This window comes from Sceloporus occidentalis, unplaced genomic scaffold (genome assembly GCF_023333645.1).
Source record: "Sceloporus occidentalis isolate IW3139 unplaced genomic scaffold, rSceOcc1.0.p SCAF_7, whole genome shotgun sequence".
Classification (NCBI taxonomy): domain Eukaryota; kingdom Metazoa; phylum Chordata; class Lepidosauria; order Squamata; family Phrynosomatidae; genus Sceloporus; species Sceloporus occidentalis.
In genome coordinates this window covers 75,502,458-75,527,052 of record NW_028316987.1, presented here as the reverse complement: position 1 = coordinate 75,527,052, position 24,595 = coordinate 75,502,458, and the positions used below count along the sequence as shown (strand labels likewise).

The following is a 24,595-nucleotide window of genomic DNA, read 5'->3' as shown; positions in this document are numbered from 1 at the left end:
TAAAGGTATAAAAAGATCTTTTGCAGGCTGGCAGAAAAACAATAAAGAGAAAACCAGCCTAGTCTCTCCCTCTGTAGGGAGATCTAGGGAATTATCACTATCATTGCTGTCATCTTCATCTACAAACATGATTCGTCTGTAACTTGAACTCCAACTATCTACTGAGACTCTACCATCATGTTTTGAAATTTAAGCCCGTCATTTGACAAAAGAGTGATACAAAGACAGCAGCTCATACTCCCTGTTCTTCTGAATCCTCATATAATTTTAAAAAGGGGTGAACGAAGTGTCAACCCCAGGGCCACATATACACCCCAGGGTCATTTTCATGAGCTCCAGCCCTCCCCCACACAGTGGGGAGTTAAAGTATTTTTGCCAATAAAAAAAAAGAGATGTGGGGGCTATTTGTGCACATTTTTGGCCCCCCTTTGAGGCATTTTAGGCCCAGAAGATGCTTTAAACAAAACGAAATTGAACTGGAAGTAACTTCTAGTCACTTTCTGTTGTTAAAAAAAGGCTTGAAACCTTGGCTTGAAACCACAGAACCCTAGAACTAGCCATATAGTCAAACCCCTGGTATGCAAGAAGATGCAACTAAAGCGCTCCTGAAGGATGCCCACTGAACCTCTATTTAAAGACCATCAAAGAAGGTGAGTCCACCACCCTCCAAGCCAGCCTATTCCACTGTTGAACACCTCTTACAGTAAAGATGTTATTCCTAATGTATAAGTTGAATCTCTTTTCTTGTAATTTGAAGTCATTGGTTCATGTTCTAATCTCTGGATCGGCAGAAAACAATCTCAACCACTCCAAACGTGGGTGTTTCCGTCAAACATGGTGAAATGTCACCTGCACCACCAAAGGGCATTTTGGAGTAAAAATGATTTTATTTTATTTTATTTTTTTTGCAGTGGGGTTGCCCTTTACAGTTTCTTGGGGGGTTAGTACAACCCCCCCAACATTTCACATTTATCCATTTCAATTTAAAACTAACACTACTGTTCAAAAGGTGCTTGAACTACTTCCCACATTGGGAGTTTTTCTAGTAGAGCAGCTTGAAATGTTGTACTTGGGTAACATGAAACTAAAGAGGAACAGAAAAGTGAAGCAAATCAGAGCTTGTTGTTGTGTTCCTTCAAATCCTTTCTGACCTATGAAGAACCTATCATGTGGTTGTCTTGGCAAGATTTGTTCAGAGGATGAAAGCATGTGACTTGCCCAAGGTCATCCAGCTGATTTCATGGCCGAGCTAGGAATCGAATCCTGGTCTCCATAGTCATAGCCCAGCACTCAAACCACTATGTCACACTGCCTCTCTACTCTGCATTGACACCAACAGAACAGGAACTGCTTCAGCTTTTTGTTCCATCTTTATCCTTGCCTCTGTTCTTTTATGCTTGGGCTGGACAACCTGAGCCCAAGGATGCTATGTGGTCCTTGGCTTAATTGCACAAGCTTTACACAAGTGATTAATTTAGGCTTCTGGCAAGAGAGAGCTCATCTGTTCACAGAAGCATGAAAGGCAGGGAAGAAAAAGGAGAGAGAGAGAGAGAGAGAGATGGTAAAAATAAAAAATGGTTGGCTCAGGTGTGCAGCTAACTCCCCCCTGCCAAATAAGAATTCTGGCTCTTATTCCCTAATAACAAACAAGTTTATTGAATAGCCCGAGGGCCATTTCAAAATACTCAAAACATAGTAATACAAGCAATGCCACACACACATATATAAAATGTTAATATTCCCTAATAATAATACTACTAATAATAATGTCGCTGTTGTTGTATTTATTTGTATCCCACTTTTGTCCCAAAACTGGGATGCAAAGCAACTTACAATTTAAAAGAACAATACAATTAGAAACATACAAAAAGTGAACGTTAAAACAGAATAAACAAAATTTCTAGGGCTACAGTAATTTAAACCTTCAGTTGAGAATTTTAAAATACAGCCAGCTCTCCAGATCTTACATTCACAGATTCTACCATCCATGGCTTGAAAATCTTTTTTATTTTAATCCCAAAAGCAAACTTCGATTTTGCCATTTTATATAAGGGACACCATTTTACTATGCCATTATATATAATGAGACTTGAGCATCCACAGATTTTGGTATCCACTGGGTGAGTGGCTGAGAGCAGGAACCAAACCCCAGGGGATACCAAGGGCCCACTGTCCAGTTTAGGCATGCAAAGAAAAGGGACAAGCAACATTACAGTGGGAATATGAACACATCAAATATAAGAGTTCTGTTGTTGCTGTGTGCTTTAAACTTGTTTCTAACATATGGCAACCGTAAAGTGAACCTATAACTGGGTTTTCTTGTCAAGATTTGCCTTCCTCTGATGTTGAGAGAATGTGATTTGCCCAAGGTCACCTAATGTGTTTCCATGGCTGAGGATTCAAACTCTGGTCTCTAGAGTCAGAGTCCAATGCTCAAATCACCACATCACACTGGTCCTGTAAGAATTCTAAGTGCAAATAATTTCCAACATCTCACTCCCTGGAATGCTAGAAATTTGGGGACTGAAGGAAAATTTCATTTGGGGTAGAATTCATATTTGGGGTGGCAATGCCCTCATTTTGACCCCCTGCCTATAGCTACATCACTGAGTGAGCCTACTTATTTTTATCTCCTCCCCTGCTATGTGTACCGCATATTATCCCAAAGGGAATCAGCTTGAGCCAGCATAGCCAATGATGATCATTCCTCCATTTTAACAACATCAGAGGGGCAGTCATTTTCCATCCATGCCCAATATTGTAAACCTTGATAAAAAGAAGCCCCCTCCACCTTATCTATGTTCACTATAATCTACGTGCATTGAACAAATCCAATCAAAGGCACATATTTTTACTCACCTTACATCACTTAATTCATAATAGATATTCCTGCTTTCATCCTTGATGTATATCGCGACACTGGGGGATTCCAGCATTTTCATTGTCAGCTGCTGGGGGAAGGCACTTACAAAGAGGGCACGGATTGTGTCTGTGCTTGTGATCTCATTAGGCATCCTTAGCTGTTTAGTTTCATCTCCATACTGAAGATATAAAGCACCTGTGAGCAAAAAATGAACATCTTGGTTAAAATGAACAAACATTGACTTCAGAAGCTATACCAGAGAAGAGTTAAAGAGGCTTGTTTACACAAGAACCTGGCCCATATTTACCCCTTTTCCAACACTAACCTAGGAAAGACATATATGCACATGGAGGAGGGGGGAGACAGAGAGAGAGAGTAGTAGTATATATTCTTTTTAATTCAATATTGGGAAAGGAGTATAATTCCCTACGGCTATTGATTATCTGCTCCCAAGACATACAAATGCTGTCAGGAAGATGTTTATTTGGTCTGATCTTCAGTTAGTCTGCCTCCAGCATTGCTGCAGAAAGGTTACTTTTTCCAAATGCTCAACCTCAGGGATGAGAAAGAAATTTGCATTCATTGAGTTTTTAAAGAACTTATCCATTTCACAGTTCTGAGAAATTGTTATCAAATGTAGGTAGATATTTCTTGGTTTCCCATTATCAGGAGGAGAATATAGTTACCAGAGTCTTCTTTTTTTCTTTCCCTCCCAAATTATATGCCACTACAGTTGGCCCTCTGTTTTCGCGGGGATCCGTTCCAGATCCCCCTGCAAAAATTGAGACTTGCCAATATTCAAACCCATAGGCTTGAATGGAGTGTGTGCCACGGGGCACATCCCATTGATAATAATGAAGGCCGCTTGAATGGAGTGTGTGCCACCCCTCCATTTATATCCAAGACCGCAGACGTCAAGTCTGTGAGAAAGGAGCATATTGTATGCAAACCAAAGATGAAATTAAAAATGTACATAAACATGCTTTAACCAATGAAGAAAATGTGTACTTCAAGAATAATGCATAAAAATGAAAATTACATTATCACAATATTTCCATTTGAGAAGTGGGAAACATATCTCTCTAGTCAGCACTAATGTTGCATGGGGCAACAAATCCAATGAGATTGTTAAGACTGCAACAAAACAAAAGCTGTCTAAATTTCATTGCCCTGACTCAATATTAGTTTGAATACTCCAAAGGCATCAGTTCCTGTCTGATCTTGAAATCTAAGCAGAGTCAGCTCTGGTCAGTACTTGGATGGGAGACCTCAAATAATGTCCAGGTGATGTAGCTACATTATATAAGTGGGAAATGGCAAAACCACCTCTGAGAATTCATTGCCTAAGAAATCCCTGTGAAATTAAGTTGACAGGAGACTTGAAGGCAAATACATATACATTCAATATTTCCAGCAGATGCTGATGGCTTGCAAAGATTTGCTGTGCAGGGTTTTTAAAATCTGCAGAATGTTTGAACTAGCTGCTTAAACTGAAAATCCCCTTCTTGCTATTCTGTCCCATGCTGTTCATCCAAGGATGATACTTATTCATGTCCCTTGTTTGCTTGTTGTTTAAACTGTGTGGACATTTTAAATTTCAGAGATATCCATTTTCAAATGTTAAGTTGGGAACTGGTTACAGTGGAAAACTGGTTACAGTAATTAAAAGAACAGAACTATTTAGGAGCTAACATGGTACAGTGGTTTGAGCCTTGTAATATGACTCTGGAGACAGATTCAAATTCACCCTAGGAAACCCACTGGGTGACCATGGGCAAGTCACACTCTCTCGGCCTCAGAGGAAGGCAAAAGCAAACCTCCTCTGAACAAATCTTGCCAAGAAAACCTTGTGATAGATTTGCCTTAGAGTAATAATAATTGGAAATGACTTGAAGTGGCTAGCATATCTAATTTTGTAAGTGCCAGGACCAATGGGATGTATGAATGTCTATAATACTGGTGAACTAGGTATTTATCTCCTGTGGATACACATAATGAACACAGTACCTATTTAGGAACTTATATATTAGGTCCTATCTTGAATTAATTTTGTTCAGTTTACACTGGGGTAGTCCATCTTGCTTGGTCTAGATTAGGGCTAGGGAACTTTTGAGGCCTAAATTTATTTACCCAATGGGAGCCACATTCTATCACCATCAACTTTGCCACTCTGGTGATAAGAATTCACTTTAAAAACTTCTTAAAAACAAGTTTGATCTTGAAAATGCTATTGTCTTTGGAAGCAAGGCATATGTGTCTTGATTTTAGTGAGGACGATTCCTCCCTGAAGCACTATTTTCAGTAGAAACACAAAGTGCAAGATGTATGCTAGTATGGAGAGTTCAAAGATAGTAGTGGGATGGGTTACTTTTGTGAGGCCACATCTATGGCTGTTGAGTACACAGAACCGTAGACTGTGTGTTTATCACTCCAGGGCTAAGATGGGGATCCTTTTCAACCTAAATGGCTTGATCCTGGGACTTTCTGCATACAATACATATGCTTAATGCTGAGCTATGTTGCTACCCTCTTATTATTTTCTTGTTGGGACCTGTGTCTTTTATACCAATGCACATATTCCCCCTTCCCTCAGTAACACATAGTTATAATGTAATACAAAATCATTACATTAGCATTCCCCCTCACCTCCTGAAACAGCACTGCACAAAATGGAGAAGGGATAGGTTTGGGAAAACACTAACTTCATAATGTAAGACCACATGTTTCCAAACCATATATTATCAGGGAGCACTTTTTTGAAACAGCAAGACACTATCAATACAGACAAATATCTAGATACACAAAGACAGAACTACTATCTTTTGTCAAGAACCGAATTCTTCAAAGATAAACAGAGACCTTATAATAATTAACACTTCCTGAAGTATAGGGTAAATTCCTTTCATACAGTCATTATTATTGCCATCCTCAGCACAAGCTTTTCCAACATTGCAAAGTATGCTTCCAGCGCTTATGTTGAGGTCACCTTCATGATCTTTGTGGTATTTCTAGCCTGGGGCATTATGCATTAGCTTTCCATTAGCTGCTCTCACCCAATATTTACATATCCTTCATACTAAGATAAGAAAAGATCTGTAATATTTGTGTCTTCATGTAATCTGCTGGTGAGATCTGCTACATAAAATACAGGCAGTAGCTAACACATAGCTAATACAAAGTTCTTGAGTTGTTGTTGTGGATAAAACATTTATGGTTTTGCTGAAAGCCTTCTTTGCTTTGATGATGAAATTAAACACAATGTGAAGTAACCAGCCCAGGAAAGTGAGTGGAGCAAATACTGTAGAAACAGCAAGGATAAAAGTGAATCAATGTGATCTTATGCATACTTTCTCAAAAGCAACTGTTGTGGCATTAAACATATTCCCAAGTTTGGGCCTGGAATCACAAGTGAAACTTTTTGACTTCTTGCAATTATCTGTTGCATATCATAGGGAGCCCTGAGACATCATGATTCCAGGGTATCTGATGGCTATAATACAGAGTTAGGCATCCCGGAGAATTACTACAATCGCCCCTCCATTTATATATGCGGAAACCTGCATATATTCAAGCCCCATTACTTTGGCTTGAATGGCCATGCGCGCTATGTTAGCCAATGGGGCTTGCCTCTCCATGAATAATCAAGACTTCAAGTCCGCAAAAATGGAGGGGCCACTGTATATCCAATCCAGCCACCAGGGAGAGATGAATATATTTGTAACAGAGTCTTGGTACAGCTGTGTCAAGACATAACCCATTAAAGAGTTTGAGGATTCAGAAACCAGCTAATACTCTGCAAAGTAACAAGCCAGCATTAAGTGTCAGGACTAGTTTGGAGAAGGGCAGAGACTTACAGAGTTGATCTGCAGCAGAAGCTGCACTAGCAACTATCTGGGTCACAAATATGGGACCTGGAAAACATAGTCTAAATGAATGTGAGTTACTGCCCTCATTACACTTCATCAGGCCAAGAGGAATATTGGTGGTGGGAAATGGAATCCAATGACCTATTATTATTATTATTATTATTATTATTATTATTATTTGTTTCCCGCTCTTTCCCCAGAACTGGGACTCAGAGAGGCTTCACAATATTAAAAGAACAATAAGAACAATTTTTAAATAAATAGAAAAAAAGGTGCATTAAAAAGGAATTAAATTATTACGATGTTAAAATAGATAGCTATTAAAAGAATAAAATATATTTTACAATGATAAAACTCTATAAAACATTTTAAAATGAAATAACATCCCAAGCCAGTCCTTTACACACATTTCGTTTTAAAAGCCTGTGTGAACAGGTAGGTCTTAGCCTGCAGGCAAAAGGCCATTAAGGAGGTAGCCATTCTAGTCTTCCTGGGAAGGGAGTTCCAGAGTCTAGGCGCAGCCACCAAGAAAGCCTTCTCTCACATCTCCACCAACTGTGCTTGTGATGGTGGTGGGATGGAGAAAAGGATCTCTCCAGAGGATCTCATAGCCCAGACCACTTCATACAAGGAGATACAGGACCCGTACAGACCCAACCAAAATAAAGCTGCTTCAGGTCACTTTGGAGGTATGCTGTTTAAATGACACGCACATCTTAAGAGGCCAGAAGCTGCACCAAAGCTACGCTGCAGTCCTTAGGACTGGAGCGTGGCTTTGGCATGGCTTCTGGCCTCTTAGGATGCATGCATCATTTAAACAACATACCTCCAAAGTGACCCAAAGCAGCTTTATTTTGGTCTGTCTGTATGGGCTCACAGTCAGCCAAACGGTGCAGATCTGAGCCATATAGGGCTTTATAGGTCATAACCAGCACTTTGAACTGTGCCCAGAAACAAACCTATCAAATTTTCAGATGACACCAAATTAGGAGGGGTAGCTAATACCTCAGAAGACAGGAACATAATTCAAAATGACTTTAACAGATTAGAGGCAAAAATAAATAAATAACATGAAAAATACAGATATAGGGTGGGCAGCACCTGGCTTGACAACAGTACATGTGAAAGGGATCTAGAAGTTTTAGTGGACCACAGGTTGAACATGAGACAACAGTGTGATGCAGCTGCTTAAAGATTCAGTGTGATTCTAGGCTCCATTCCAAATCAGGGGAATAACAATACCCCACTATTCTGCTTTGATCAGAGCTCACCTGGAATACTGTGTCCAGTTCTGGCCACCACAATTCAAAAAGGATATTGAAACCTGGAACATGTCTAGAGGAGGGTGTCCAAAATGGTAAAGGGTTTAGCAACAATACCCTATGAAGAGGGGTTTAGGGAGGTGGGCAAGTTTAACCTGGGGAAGAGAAGGTTAAGAAGGGACATGTTATAGCCATGTTTAAGTATTTGAAAGAATGTCATATTGAGGATGGAGCAAGACTGTTTTCTGTTGCTCCAGAGACTAGGACCCGGAGCAATAGATCCAAACTTCAGAAAAAGAGATTCCACCTAAATATTAGGAAGACCTTTCTGATGGTAAGAGCAGTGGGATATGCTGCCTTGGAATGTGGTGGGGTCTCCTTCTTTGGAGGTTTTTAAACAGAGGCCGGATAACCATCTGTCAGGAGTACTTTGATTGTGTGTTCCTGCATGGCAGGGAGTTGGTCTGGATGGCAATTGTTGCTTCTTTTAACTCTATGATTCTATGATTTTTGTCTCTTATAGTTTATAGTTTATGGTAGAATATCACTGCTCTGCCTAGCACTTCCTAGCTAACTACTTCTATCACTCTGCATAAAGCTATGTCAAGCACATTTTAAAAAGAGGACATGAGTACTTGGTAGACATTACAATAAAAACATTGAAGTTACATTCGTTCATATTATTTTTATATGCTGCAGCTTCTGGCCTATAAAATGCAGGAAGCAGTGAGGCTATCAAATAATGTTTTTGCAGATTAACATGGCTCGCACAATATATGTTTGCCAAGGAGGCAATGCTGAACAGTATTTTGGCTCTTTCTATTGCCTTTTTTCGGGTGCATTCTCAAGATATCTGCTTACACACAAAGGAAGAGCAGATTAAAGTAAGGGACAAATGTGATTACACAGCTTTATTTGGGATGGTGTGCATTTCACACTTCCCCTGGGCACACATTCCTGGAAAACACATAAGCACAACCAACAAAGCATAAACCTTTTTTAAAAATCCAGTAGGCACCAGCATCATTGCTGATTAAGGTAGAAGAGGGGGACATTTTTGTCCTGCAAAAACTCATGCAAAGATGAGGAATATTTAATACTAAATCTTTTTTTAGTTATACAAGGAATAAAATTACTGTAGCTTTATGAAAAACTAAACAAGGGAAGTATGGTCACCTTTGGACAATTTAGTTTCCTGGGAGTCTTTTGTTTCACATATGTAATTGAAGTTTCTTGTTTAGGGCTGTTTTTCTTGAACATTCGCCTTGAATATATTTAACTAGGACAGCAAATATTTGCAGGCAGCTTCTAAATAAATCAAGTCAATGGAAAGGACAAGGGTTAAATGGAGGAATGGACATGGTAAGTTTCATAAAGACAGGTGCAACCTCTTAAGACAGATGCAACTTCTGCTAAAGCCACACTGAAGTGACTTGAAGCTATACAAGAATGCAGTCACTGAGCTTAGAGACAAACCAAGCACCAATTTGTAGAATTAGAGAGTTGGAAGGGGTCTTGAAGGCCACGCAGTCTAACTTTCCAGGTGCAGGAAATACAGACCCTCTATTTGAAGATCTCCAGGCGGTGACTCAGTCTTCTCCCCTCCCAAGGCAATTGGTAAATGCTCCAAAAACCATTCTCCCAATGTCCAGTTAAAATCTAACCTTCTTTAACTCAAGCCCTAGACTGAGTTGTATCTTCTGGGCAGGCAGAGAATGGAATTTCATGCTTTTCTACATGTTAGCCCCTGACATACTTGAAGACATTAAAAAGGAATCCAGTTGTACCTTTTGGACAGACCAGTTTATTCTAGCATATGTTTTGTGGACTCTAGTGGACTCCATCAGATGCTTGGAGTAAAGCCTCTGTGAATGGACATGTCTGTATGTGTGAGTGTATGAAAGAGAGAGAGAGAGAGAGAGCTAGCACACCGTCTTGAAAATAATGCAAAAATACAATGTTTTGCTTTCCATTAGATTTCAAACTCCCTTTAAACCCCCCCACCCTTTTTTGTATATTTGTCTATTTGGTGAAGCAGACTGGAATCTACAAGGCTTATTAAAACAAGTTACTTTTACCGTGTTTTATTTGTTATTTTTAATAGCTATGTTTTTAAACTGGTCTTAAATGTATGCATAGTTTTGATATTTTTAACTTTTGTATTTGGTATAGCAATAGCAAGTACATTTCTATATCGCTTATCAGTACACTTAAGCACTCCCTAAGCGGTTTACAAAGTGTAAGCTAATTGCCCCTAACAATCTGGGTACTCATTTTAGCCACCTCAGAAGGATGCAAGCCTGAGTCGAGCTTGAGCCCTTTTGCTGGTATTGAACTCGCAACCTTATGGTTTGTGAGTGAGTGGCTGCAGTACATTTAGTATAGTTTTTAGCTATGTTTCTTTTAGCTTTTGTAAGATTCCTTGAGCCCTAGGCTGGGAAAAAGGTGGGATATAAATAAATATTGTCATCATCACCATCATCTCAAGATGCTACTTGATTTCTTGATTACTTCTTTTGCTGACACAGACTAACATAGCTATCTCTTTGCGTTCTGTTCCTAAATCAATGAAGGTTTATTTAATCTTTAAATTTCTATGCCCTCTCTTTCAAGAAAAGTAATTCCAGAATTAACAATAAATTTTAAAAAGAAAGGAATAATAAAACAGGAGGAAAAGCAAGATGATTATAAAAATGGCCCTCTCAGCCCCTCCATATGCTCAGCCTGTTTTACGGGATGGGTTATTTTGTTGTTGCTGTTGCTCTCAATTTGACCCTAACTCATGATGACCCTATGGATGAGACATCTCTAAGCCCCCACTGCTGAAGTCCTGTAGATTCAGGCCCATTACTTCCCTGTTTTAGTCTATACATCTGGCCTGAAATCTTCCTCTGTTTCTGCTACCCTCTACCTTTCCTAGCAGTATTGTATTTTCTAATGAGTCGTGCCTTCTCATGATGTGGTCAAAGTTTGACAGCTTCAATTTAATAATCTTGGCTTCCAGGGAGATTTCAGGCTTGACCTTTTCATGGGTCATCTTCCAGATACCCAAATCCTGAACTCCTCATGTACAAGGCAGCCCTTTCAGCTGTATGTGGGATAAAACTGGAAGCCAATGAGAACATTTCAGTATCAAAAACTTTCAAGCAGCCCAGTACTGACCAATAATCTGGCTGCCACATTCTGAACTTTTCACATGATGTATTTGGAAATGGTTTTGAACTGCAGTACCACAACTTGATGGAAAGGGAATAATGCAGAAAAAAGAGAATCACTCAAGATGCATTAATGTTTAACGAGGCAATTCAGGACTCTAATGATGGCTTGTTTGGAGCTGGGAAATGGTGTGAAACCTAAAGTCTTTGAACTCATTTCTAGCTAATAAATCACTGTCTATTGTTAAAACCCTCTACACACTTTAATGTCAGTTGCTGATGCTGTAGCAGATAGACAGGAGTGGGAACACTGTACATGTCCTGTGAAGCTTTCTGGAATTTAGCAAACATAATGCCAAACAAAAACATTTGGGGTTGACTTATTTTAAATATTTTCATCAGCTCCTGTCAGGGGGCTGTTCACACAACATTATAAACTGATTTGCAAACCTGTTTAAAAGGGGGTCGTTCACACTTGCCCTGGTTTTTCCTGACCCAAATTCAAGGGGGGCCAGCAGAAATCCCCCTTAACCAGTTTTTCCCAAGATCAACCCCCCCCCCCCTCATTGTTTCCCAAAGCACCGTGTTTTATCAGGATGCCATCAATGTGAACTTGCTCCCAATCCCATTTATGGTATCCAGGAGAGAGGGATTAATGTGCAGGGACGGATCATGCCCACCCCTTTGCTCTCTCCCTGCCAGCCAAGTGCCATTGTTTTTCTCTCTGGGCACTTGGTTGTGGGAGCAAAAAACAAAACAAACAAACAAAAAAAAAACCAGGTCCAGAAATGCAGTGGATTCAAACTTCCTATGCTTTGGAAAGTGGTCTCTTTAGAACACAGCCTGGCATCCCCCCCTCTTCTGCCAGTCATTTAGTCTCCTTATTTGCACCGATGTCTGATTCCCAGACCAGAGCTCACCAAAGCCAGGGAGGGGGTTCTCCTGGGAACATCATTAGATGATGTTCTTTTAAAAAAAATGGACAGCTTATGCACATATTTGCTATTGCATGGCCACAGTAGATTGCGCCTTTAAATATTTGCATCATCAGTATGACAAAGGTGTGCATAATTTGATTAACAGTTTTTTAAAAACCTGAGAATGATCGAAATGGCACCATTTTAAATTGATACAAATGGTAATGTGTAAGAGTTAAATTGCCCCTGAGATATTCTGTAGGGGTAAACATAGTGGGAACTTTGATTCAGTATTGCATCATTGAATCTCCCCGGATTTACTTGTCACAAAAACGCTAGTGTGAATGAGCCCTCAGTCAGGGGAAGAAGTCCCTCTGATTAAGGAAATATCATAAACGTCTTGTTAAATTCTACATGTCAAAGAATTCACCTCCAACAATCTGTACAGCAGCGGTAAGAAATGAGTGGTCCCTCCAGATGTTGTTCGACTCCATTTCCCCAAAGCCTCAGCCAGCATAGTGCGGTAGAGGGACACATGTTTCCCATCCTTGCCCTAAGGATGGAGGATGGAAATTTCAGAAGCCTTTAACAAATGGTATGTCTTGCTAGTCCCTTCAAGTGCAGCCCTATGCCATTTAAATCAATGTGATTTCTGTCACCAACCTCAAAGGGCTATGGATAGTATTCCCTTGACAGCCACTGCCTGAGGGGATAATATTTTAGAGAGTCTAGAACTGCACACATATGTGACCTGCCTGCAATGTATATTTACTCAGAGGAAACTTTTTCTTCACACAACAGTGCATCATATATTATGCTCTTTATGAGGATTAACATATAGATGTATTTCTGCAGTTCACTACTACAAGCCAAACTGACAGCCGTCAGATCAAAGCTACTCAAAGTGGTGATCCCTGGACTGAGACCAAGTCACTGGCTGCCAGTCCTTGGTGAGTTTCTAGGAAATAAAGAAGCAGTTGTAGTCAATGGGCACAAATATGCAGCTGCAGCACACTGGAAAGAACAACTGCTGATTACCCACATAAAATAGAATGGGAAACACTGGTTTAGATGGCTTCAGGATTAAACAAGTTCTAGGAAGATGTCCCTATCAGTGGCTGTTAGCTATTATGGCTATGTGAAATGGATGTGGTGACCTGTGGCCTTCCAGGTGTTCTCAGATTCCAGCTCCCATCAATTTGGCCCATCATCAGGGTTCTTGAGAACTGCAGTTCATGAACATATGAGGCCCACACATTCCTTAGCTCTGCTACAAAGATGTGCCATGCTTAAAGACAGCATGCAACTGAATACCACTTACCAGAAAAAAAAACAAGTCTTTAGGCCTCCTGAGGGCATCTAACTGGATGTTGTGGGAAGCAAGATTCTGAACTAAGTAATGGACTTTCTTCCAGCAGATGTTTTCATCCAAGAGACCTCTCAGGAGTACATATGCATGAAATTGCCACCTATTCAGGCACTGTTTGAATTTCCTGTCTTTTTGTAATCACACTAATCCTCATTAAGCACACTCAAAAATTCCTAATTATACTATCTTTACTATCCCTCACTGTGGGAAAAGCCATGAATCCAGGAACAGAACCTGGATTCAGCTGCATCATAAATTGCAATAGAGGGACTTAAAACATGCCTCATTGCCACCACATCTGTTGAGAAGAATAGGAAACTGTACATCCATTGATTCATTTGAACTGAAAAGCCCCACTGTTTGGGATTATTATCATTTGCTTTAAAATGGCTGTTTTCTTTGTGTACTGCATTAATGGAGACTGAAAAGTTAGCTTCATTAGTTCTATATAAGTGCTCTATTTCTGTTATGCTCTAGGCTGGGAGTGGAAAGAATACACCCAAATTTTCTTATCCTTGATTGTAAAAGAGCATCTTGACACACTCGGACATGCTGCCAAGAAAATGCACAGTTTGAAACTATTTACACTTCAGGACTTTTTCCCCAGAAAATTCATTTGCGTAGAAGCACTTGCTTTTTGTGTAAACTTGTTTTTGTGCAACCTACCCCAACATTTTCCCACAAGAAACAGTGTATTTTGTGTACAATATGCCATTTCCTTTACAAAAAAAAAGAGTTGTTTTTTGTGCAGGAAATACTTTATCTGTACAAATCACCCACCCACATTTTTCTACATAAAAAAGCATATTTTATTATGGAAATTGTTGTGTTTTTTTCAAAATCCCAAAGTCATTTTAAAAAGTTGCCCAGAAACTCTTGCATTCTCATGTGTTGGGAGAAAACTGTGGAAACTCAGAAAAGATACTGGTGGGGCTTACATATTCAGGCCATACTAAATGGTATATTTGATGCATCTTTGTTATTTAATGTGCATTTTAAAAATGCAGAAATTAACTTTGGGGTAGTGATGCTGATGAGGATCAGGATGAGTAGGTGTGTAGGAGGCTTTAACATTTTTCTCCTCTGTTCTAGAGAAATCTTACTCCATCTAAGCTTCTGTTTGCATTATGGAAAAAGTTCTCATTGGATTAAATTTCAATGCCCTGCCCATGTTGAAACTGTAACAACCTCTCCCTCCAGCAATTATTTGTATTTCTGTTTACCAAATTTGCACATTAATATATTTGCAGTACCATATCTAGATAGATTTTTCCAGTACCAGGATATCATAGAGCAGACCAAAGAATTTTAGAAGAAAATGCTTTACAGATGACAGCAAAACAGCAAAATCATGGGGGTGGGGGGTGGATCACCCTAAGAGAAATGGGTGTGCCATGGCATCTGACTGTCCTGATGTCCATAACCTATACTCTGTACAAGAGGCCACTGTAAAGACTTAATATGATGAAACAGAATGGTTTACAGTTGGGCAAGCTCGTCAGGTAAGACTGTATTTTATCACCTTGTTTAATTTATAGCTAGAACATGCAGAATGTGGGATCTGACCAGGAGGAAGGAGGTGTGAAAACTGGGGGAGGAAGCATCAATAAATTAAATTAAGCCGATGACCATATTACTAGGAGAAAATAGCAAAGATTTGGAATGACTACTGATGGCAGTTAAGAAAGAAAGTGCAATAGTAAACTTACAGGTGAATATTAAGGGGGGGGGGGAAGTGGCCACCAATATTTTAGATTAATTCAAAGTGGATGAGGAAAACATAAATATTGTTATTTTATACTCTGGTTCAGTCATTGACCAAAATGGAGACTGTAGTCAAGACCTCAGAAGAAGTCTAAGACAGCTATGAAGGAACTAGATAAGATCCTCAACTATAAAGAAATACCATTAAATACCAAAGTCAGAATCATATCATGCCATGATTTTTACGTATGATTGGAACGCTGGATAGTAAAGAAATTTGACAAGATAATCAAGTCATCTGAAATGTGAGCTGGAGGAGTTCTACAGATACCATGAACTGCCCCTCCCCCCCCCCCCCACCAGCAATGGTTCTGAGAGCAAACTCTCACTTGAAGCCAAAATGACTAAAATGGCTATTACTCTTTGGATTTATCATGAGCCAACATGTCTCAGTAGAAAAGGTAATAATGTCTGATGAAGGCAAAATGAAAAGAGAAACACTGTGTTACGGTACATCGAATTTCCAAGATCTTAGAAAGGCAGTCAATAATTACTGGGTCTCTTGAAGGTCTCTCATCCATAGCGTAACCATAAGCTGAAGCTGACATGACAACATATATCAACAACAACAACAGGACCTCCAGGATTGTGAGAAATGATACTTTTAAAAACTATTTTTTATTAAAATTTGCAAACATTGCAAATTTTTGGTGCAATCTAGGTACTGTAGGTGTAATCTAGATATAGCTAGTGTTAGATTTGGTATACCATGCAGAGCAAATTGAGCATTTATTTCAATAATTTTATTCTGATACAAAACAAACCCCACTTATGAACAAATATGGTACAAACAACTAGTTAACACAGTAAAATATTCACATTTATGGAGAGACCCATGTGAACAGATGAAGTTATAATTATATGCAATTCAAAGGATGTTTTACATGACAAAAGTTTAGGACACTGTTTTTTATATATATATAATTGACAGCTATCCTCCAAACTATAAAAATTAATTGGTAGTTAATTATAAATGTTTGCTATGGTGTTAATTTGTTAAATTGTCTTATGTTGGTAAATCCCAATTCTTTTAAATTAAACAGTTTATTTTATTGGGTTTGTTTGTTTTCTGCTTTCCACACTGAGCATTGTTAACTTCAAACATTAACAGAATTTACAATACAATTGTATGCATGTTTACCCAAAATAAAAATGCAACTGTTCAGTAGGGCTTAAGTGGGCACAAGAATTCAGCATAAACCACACAGGTTAACAATTTCAGTCTTGCTAATGTGAATGTAATTCAAGACTGTTTATGCTTTCCTGGCTTACACCCAGAGTCTGTTAATTGCATTTAAATTCCACTGAAATCAATGAGACAAATTAATTATGACATTACTCTGGATTCAACTCAATATTTTTTGTATATCATACAAAACAGAATATAATATATGGTGAGACGATAGCCGTCCTTCTGAGCATACTACCTGTGTATATAAAGTAAGGCAATGGAAGAGGAACCTAAGGATTGAAATGCCCCCAATAAGACTTTTGAAAGGACAGGTAGGCCCCAGAATCTCAAAAAGAAAAAAGGAAGGAAGCAAGGAAACAAAGAAACAAAATCACGCCTTTTGCTAATGGCAACATGCAGAAACGTTCACTAGCAGTTTTTCTTCCAAACCTAGATCAAAGATCTCTAGTGAGGATGGGATGAGGACTGGCCATCCAGAGGTTTTTTGGACTCAAATTTCTATGGTCCCAGGGTTCCTATTTTCCACTTCCCCAAAGTTGTGCATTTACAATGCATATTATGCAAATTATTCCAATTGTGGAAATTCAGCACATTAATTGTTGCATTTTTTCCCTTTCCCTAGATTCCAACCATTTTTACAGTTACAAACTACTGGAGAGAACCATATAATTTTGGAAGTGCTGGACTTTGAATAGGGAAAGCTGAGTTCAAAGTTCTGCTTGAGTATGTAATTTACCATGTGACCTTGGAGCTACCACTACCTCTCACCCAACCTACCTTACAGGCACCTTGTTTCTTGCATTGTGTTGCTTGTACATTGGAGGTTGTTCCAAGTTTAGGTGATCTCCCCTTCCCCCAGGATCCCATTCCATATGGTTCAATAGGGCTCTCTAACCCACCCGACAGGGATCCACTGGAAAAAAGATTTTGGGGAAGAGAGATGAGAAGCTCTCTTTCCTTGAACTTCCTTAATCTATTTTGGAATCTCAGCCAAGATAAATTATGTTTCCACCCCTCCAAATATATCCACCATTCCACCCTGCCTTTGTCAGTGTTTTGCAAGGGCATTAAAGCATTTTCTTTGAGATTATGAGCTGCCTGCTGCTATGGAAAGGGGGGAAATGCATGCCAGAGTTCTGTTCTCCAGCAAGATTTATGAAAGACCAATCAATTAAAAACATACAGAATGGAAAAGGGGGAGAGCAGGTGATGATGGTGATTTGTCAATTCCTTTGGGAGCCCATTTCATGGGTCATATGTCACATATGGACCGGGTCTTAGAGAATAGAAAAGAACAAATCTTCCTAATATGGCTTTTAGATCATAATGCTTGAGCTTACCATGATTGGCCTATTTGTTATTTTATTCAAGGAAGAGACAGCCACTAAATGAGGAGTCACAAGAAGGAATATTAGTCCAGGCACCAGAATATAAGCAGAAAACAGTATCTATCACCACACTCAACCCTGTTGCCTTCCATATGTGTCTGTCTGCAATTTACTTCACCCTCCATCCAGGTGGGGGTTCTAGTCTAAAGGAACTAGTATAACCAACTTTGCGACAGGTTGATTTTCACTGCAAAAATTAAAATTAAAAAACGCCACAAAACTAGGTAGGGCTGGAAGTGCACATCTGTGACCCATCCACACTACATAGTTATAGCACTATTATTTCACTTTAATTGCCATGGCTACATCCTATGGAGTCTGAGGTTTGTAGTCTGTTGAGCCACTGGAGGTCTCTGGCTGAGAAGTCTAAAATCCCTTCCCTAAACTGCCGATCGTAGGAATCCATAGGAGAGAGTCAAATTAGTTGAAAGTGGAACGATAGCATTATAATTATGTAGCATGAATGGGCCCTTCAAGGTGGCATGGAGAGATATTTTTAAAAAAACTTTTAAAAGGTGACAAAGTTTGCTGCATCTTATTTAAAGGACAGACTGCAACTCCCTTTTTAACCAAAAACCAAGGATGCTCATGGCTTCCTGGTGAGGCCTTTGAGCTGCACATATGCCTATGAGGAATCATCTATGGCCTACAGCCTGCATGATTCTCACTTCTGCCATAAGAACAACAAAGAAATATTGATCACCAGTTTTCACATGAAGAAAGTTTGGGACACAGACACAAAAATACCTTCAACATTTTATAGATTTTCCTTTCTTCTGGAGTTTACTGAATATTATGGAATTATTTCAGAAGTCCTTTTCTCCGTTCACTGTTGGGAGGGGAGGGTTTCAATATTTCTATCAGCCTTCAGTCATGATAATGAGCAATATCTGTTTTCTTTCTGAACACATTGCTGAACTCGCCATGCTCCATTTGAGTTGCTGGAAATGTATCTGATTTAATCGCTAGCACTGGCATATGGTCCAAAGATAATTAGAAAATAATTTAACTGAATTGTACAAGACTAGAAAGCAATTAATGTTTATAAACTGCATATAGTTGCTGTGGACCAGCATTTGCACTTAAAAATGTGTTTATAGTGCACAAGTCTTGTGTATATGCCTGGGGTGTGCAACTGTGGTGGGTTAATGGTGACTAACTGGCCCCAGGATCCCTGGGTGCCACACAAAATGCAAAAAATGCTAGTCTCTCCCCAATAACATAAAACACAAAATACTAAATAGCCAGAAGTCCACTTCTGGCTTTGAAAAATAGGTCTCTTTCATGCTCTTTCAATGTGGCTTTCAGTGTTGCCTGCAACATATTAAAAAGTGAATTATCACTCCTTGGGGCTTTTAGGAGAGGCAATTCACCCCTTCCTCAGTCAAAGAAAAGGCAGTCCAGGAAATGTGGAGAGGTGAGAGTTGCAAAAATTACCTTGGGGAGCTTTATGTGAGTCCAAGACTTCACTTTGTCTATTCTGATACATGTACACCCTATTAATTTACATGCAAGTACTTTTTGCATTAAGTTCAGAAACTATTTGAAGGCACATAAGAACAACAACAGCAACAGCAACAACATCTTCCTTTGAGCACAAAATGGAACCCACTCTTGAAGTCTATGAAACAATTCCTCCAAGCCAAATATAACAGAAATACATTAGAGCTCCTGTATCTATACAAGATCTGTTAATGTGTTTCTTGGGAGTAGCAAATTACAAATAAGTTATGTACATAGTTACTTTTTGGGTAAAGAAAGTGCAACATGGTTTCAATTCAAAAGTAACATGACATGTACAAGTGAAGCCACTTTCTTAGCACAGCATGGAACAGTTTTCATTACTTTAAAAAAGTATTTTTAAGGGCATTTTAGGTTGCATCTGCTTAGCAGAAATAATGAAATTTGACACTGCTTTAAATACCGCAACTCAATGCTATGGAGTCCTGGGATTTGGAGTTTGGTGGGGCACCAGAGGTCTCTGTTAGAGAAGGCTAAAGATCTCATAAAACTACAAATCCTAGAATTTCATAGCACTGAGCCATGGCAGTTAAAGCAGTGTTAAACTGCATTACTTCTGCAGTGCAGATTAGTTTTGAGGCATTTTAACATGATTTTTCTTGAGCAAGGTTGAGTCTCACTTACTCTCGCTCAAAAAAGATAGAACATAAAAAACATAACAAAAACAAGGTAACAAGTAATGTTACAAGTTATTTTTCAAACAGCACAACAAGTAACAGCAATAGGTTACTGCAAAAAGTAATGGGAATGAATTACTTTGTAAAAATAACTTTCCCATCTCAAATCTCTACTGTTTTTCCCCTCAATACTGTAAAAGCATAAATAACATAAAATTAATTTTCTCATTACTGATTTGGGGTGTACTTATGTGCACAATTTGCAAAATGTATCTTCTGCAATGACTAAGGTGGGTGGTACAAATTCATGCAAAAATACCTCTAAAGATATGTAGGAGTGGTACCTTTCCCCTTCTCTTTTATCCCCCATTCCTGGTTTCCCTTGGCTTGAAGAAGCCAGTTAAAACTGCCTTAAAATTTATACTTTTTTTTTTGGTATTTCTTTTATAAAGAAAACTGATTATGGATCAGATATCAAAGCATTCTTGATTAAAATGGCCTGGGATTGTTAACAGAATAAATAAACTGCTACATTCAGTTTATTGAGCAGCCCTGTGATTTATGACCCAGTCATTTTGCTTTATGCTACTCTGCACCCTGGGAGATGAGATCCTTGCAGAAGAGAAGTTACATTATGAAAATAACCCTTTGCCTTCCTCAGCAGCTTGCATTCATTGCCTTATATAGCAACAGCCTCTCTCTCCTATTGGGAACCGTTTCCCAAAAAAGCTGCCTCCTACTTGTGCAATTAACCGAAATTCACTAATCTTTTCCAAACTCATGAAAATGATGGCAAGAGCAGTTACTCTGAGAGGTGCTGTGTGTTTGTGTGTGGCTAGGAAAGAGGATGCCATGGGAAATGGGGAAGTATCACATGAGTTGATAACTCCAGGGCAAGAATGCTCTGCAGTCAACAGGACTGGCTCAAAACATTTTGCTCTCTGCAGCACAGCAGTAACTGATGCTCCTTCGGAAGGGCTGCATCTGCACAGGAGAAATAATCCACTTTGATAGGACTTTACCTGCCATGGCTCAATGATATGGAATTCTGGGCATTGTTGTTTGTTGTGGCATCAAAACTTTGTGACAGAGAAGGCTAAATGTCTCACAGACCAATCATTCCCAAGATTCTATAGCACTGGGCTATGACAGTTAAAGTGGTGTCAAATTGGATTATTTCTGCAGTGTGGGTGCAACTGAGGTCAGGTTCAGGGATGAATGGAAAAATATCTCACTTTGGCCTTCCTCCATAATTTTTTTTAAAAAAATCTAGGTACTTTCTAATCTTAATGTGCAATTTGGGAATTTTTTTGTAAATTCTTGCAAGAAGTAAAGAACTGAAATCAAATGAAATTTTCACCCATCTACCTTTGCCAAATTCAATAGTTATAGATCTTTCCTATCATACTGGGGGGATAGTTGGGATATGGGGTTGTTTCTTTTAATTGTAATTTTATTTCCACTATGTTTTATTGTTACTATATTATTATTATGTTGTAATCAGCCTTGATTCCCTAGGGAAAAGACGGAATATAAATAAATTATCATCATCATCATCATTTAAAAGAACCATGTTTTACCTGAAATAAAGTATGCTTTTCTGCTAGTGTATGTGCTTTTTGCACAAACTTTCCACATTTATTAAATTATGTTTGAGTTTTTCCCCAATTGTATCATATTTTGCTGTATGTATTATAAAACGTATGCATGGTTTCATGGATACTAAAGGTACCACAAGCCTCACAAATGAAGACAGGTCCATCTAGACTAGGGACCACACTTGACTGCCAGAATTAATTCCCAATGCACTCTACACAATAATCTGAGATTTAAATGAATCTTTTTGCCTCCAAATAGGCTTCAACACTCCTCCAGGGAGTGTGAAGGAAGACTTCACCACAGGTACTCCCTGGGCTAATGTAGCTCTGGGGTAGGAGATTCTCAAAAGGATGTGACTTTCAGGTCAATTTCCAAGTCATTTCCTTTTTGAGGGAAAGTTCTTTCTTGGACACCAAAGTCTAGGAAGTATAAAAAACATGGCAAAATTGGTCAACCCCCCCCCCCCGGAGGTTTGTAGGGCTGAGGGACACTAAATGTTGTGGTGGCAGCACTTTTCCCACTTTGTCTCTAGCACAATATTGCATACTCTGATAGACAAGGACTATCCAAGATCTGAGGTAGAGGCCTTCTTCAAGTCTGCAACTTGAGATCTTATCCATTTAGATTTATGGGGTTAAACTGGAAACTTTTAGCATGCAGTCCAGTTGCGAACACTGGATTATTGCATCAATTATTGTATCAAATGGATCAACAACATCAGTTGTGTTTACATAATATCTTGGCCTTAGGAGATGTGATGGAAAAGAATTTTGGTGGTTTTGAGTGATTCACAGAAATTACCCATTTTAAAAATGCTCCTGAGACTCACTCCAAGACAAGAAGAACACTCATGATAATGTGTGCCTCTTACCAAGTGATCTTTCCTTTGTCTGGTTTGTTGTCCTCACCACGGGAAGACTCGCTCGTGTACGGCTTCCTCTTGAGAAAGGAGAAGGGTACTCCCCTTCAGACATGATTTCCAGGGAGTCGGCAGATGCCTCTGACAAATATTCAGCCTGATCTCCCAAATTGGGCTGTGGGCTTTGAGACAGCTTGGGGCTCCTTGTCTGTGAAATAAAAATAAATAAATCATTAATAGAGAGCAAATATTTTTTTAGTAACATTAAGATCCCTGCCTGAGGGGAGTCAGGGAAAAGAAGAAAAAGATGAAACAACAACAGGACTGCTGAATGTAGAAATATGCCAGGCCTTATGAGCTCAAGGTGACTCCTCTGTATGTTATTTACAAAAGACTCTCTCAGGGTATTCCATTAAGGTTTTTATTACTGTACGTCCAGCCGCACAAAATACATATCTAACAAATACCTGAGGCTAGGACATTATGGGTTAGATGGATGGCAATTCTACTCCCTGCGGTTCAGGCAACTGTTAGCACTGTCTGTTACAATAACAGTATGTAAGCATTCAAATACATATTCAACAAAGTACACATGCAATGAATTGAAGCTTTGTCCACCCAAGTTCCCACAAACCCAATTTCAGTATTGCTGTGCTAGTTGTGTGAAAAGACATTTCACCATTCACAAGAATGGAGTAACTCTTATTTTACTTGTTCAACTATTAACCTGGATTCTGAGTATTTCATTTGAAAATAGGCTCTTTAAAAACAGCATATCATACACAGTTTTCTCTCGATCTATCCTCACAACATTCCTGAGAGGTACACTAGACAAAGAAACAGTTACCCAATCTGTGCTGCAGAATCAGTATGTAGAGAGATCTTGCAGCACCTTTTGAGACGAGCTGAAATGAAGAAATTGGCAGCATGAGCTTTCATAGACTTCAGTCTACTTCCTCAGGTGCAGGTAGTGGAGTGGAAACCAGGGACAGACATATATATATGCCATTGGTATGTGAGAATGTCAATTCAAATTCCAAATCCTTTGTGTATGAAATGAAGTAGCAAGTCCAGTTTTAACAACAGTTGTTAGTGAACAAAGATATTGTGAACTGGCCAATGTGAATGAAACGATGAGGCAAGACCATTCTGTACTGCAGAATGAATGCAGTTTGACACTGCTTTAACTGCCATGGCTCAATGTTATGCAATTGTGGGATTTGTAGTTTTGTGAGATATTTAGCTTTCTCTGTGAGAGAGCTCTGGTACCACAACAAACTACAAATCTCTGAATTCCACAGCAGTGAGCCATGGCAGTTAAAGCGGTGTCAGACTGCATTCATTCTGCAATGCAGATGCAGCCAGTGATTGTGAAGGTCTCTCAGTGAGCCTTAAGTCCAGGCAGAGATTTTGGACTTGCGTCTCACTTATGGTTTCAGAAAAATCTGAGCCTTAGAACTCCTAGTTCCCTTTTCATTAACCTCCATTTTCCCAAATGATGTTTTCTACAAGCATAATGTTAAGAGGGAGCACTAAGAAAGGAAAATAATGGAATTGCTCCATTTTTGTGAATGGAGAAATAGTGGGAAGCTTGCCCTTGATTCCAGTTTCTTCCCTGCTCTTGGACCCTGCATCTCATTCCTGATGAAATTTGGTAGTGGAGGTAAACAAATAGTTTAAATTCAGAATAAAACACATTTTTTACTTTCAGAAAATTCAGAATAAAACACATTTTTACTTTCAGAAAATTCAGAATAAAACACATTTTTACTTTCAGAAAATTCAGAATAAAACACATTTTTACTTTAAAACTAAATGCATGGGAAGCATACACCTTGTTTTAAAGGAACATTGTACTTCTGAGAGCATGAGTCTCCTTTAAAATGAGCCATGCACTCCTCTTACAACTTATTTTACAGTGAAAAAGAAACTGAGGTTACACTGCACCCATCACTATGCCACTGAATTTTGGCACCATGCTGTTTATTTGGAGAGCAGTAGGGAGCTGCAAAAATAGGCACATGAGGAGCATGCAACCTATATGCCAGATGCTGCCCATCTCTGATTTAAGGGGTAGGAGGAAAGTATCATAGGAAGCAGAGAAAGTACATGAAGCATGGTGTACAGGAGTTTGTCTTTTAAGCCTCCGACTGGCTTGAAAGATCAACATAAGGAAATGATTGCATTGTTCCTTGCTGCTGCCAAGGTTAAAATTGTTTACCA

At 39.1% G+C, this 24,595-nt stretch overlaps 1 protein-coding gene across 7 annotated transcripts in view; it reads right to left on the bottom strand.

Annotated features, from left to right (window-relative positions):
- KIAA1217 (KIAA1217 ortholog) overlaps nt 1–24,595 on the bottom strand; it is a 502,750-nt gene that overhangs the window by 109,686 nt on the left and 368,469 nt on the right. For all 7 annotated transcript variants that reach the window (XM_089533368.1, XM_089533371.1, XM_089533369.1 and 4 more), the window contains 2 exons: nt 22,385–22,580; nt 2,860–3,058 (listed from right to left, as the gene is read on the bottom strand). In XM_089533368.1, coding sequence (XP_089389494.1) covers nt 2,860–3,058; nt 22,385–22,580 — 395 coding nt within the window. The remainder of the gene's footprint in view (nt 1–2,859; nt 3,059–22,384; nt 22,581–24,595) is intronic.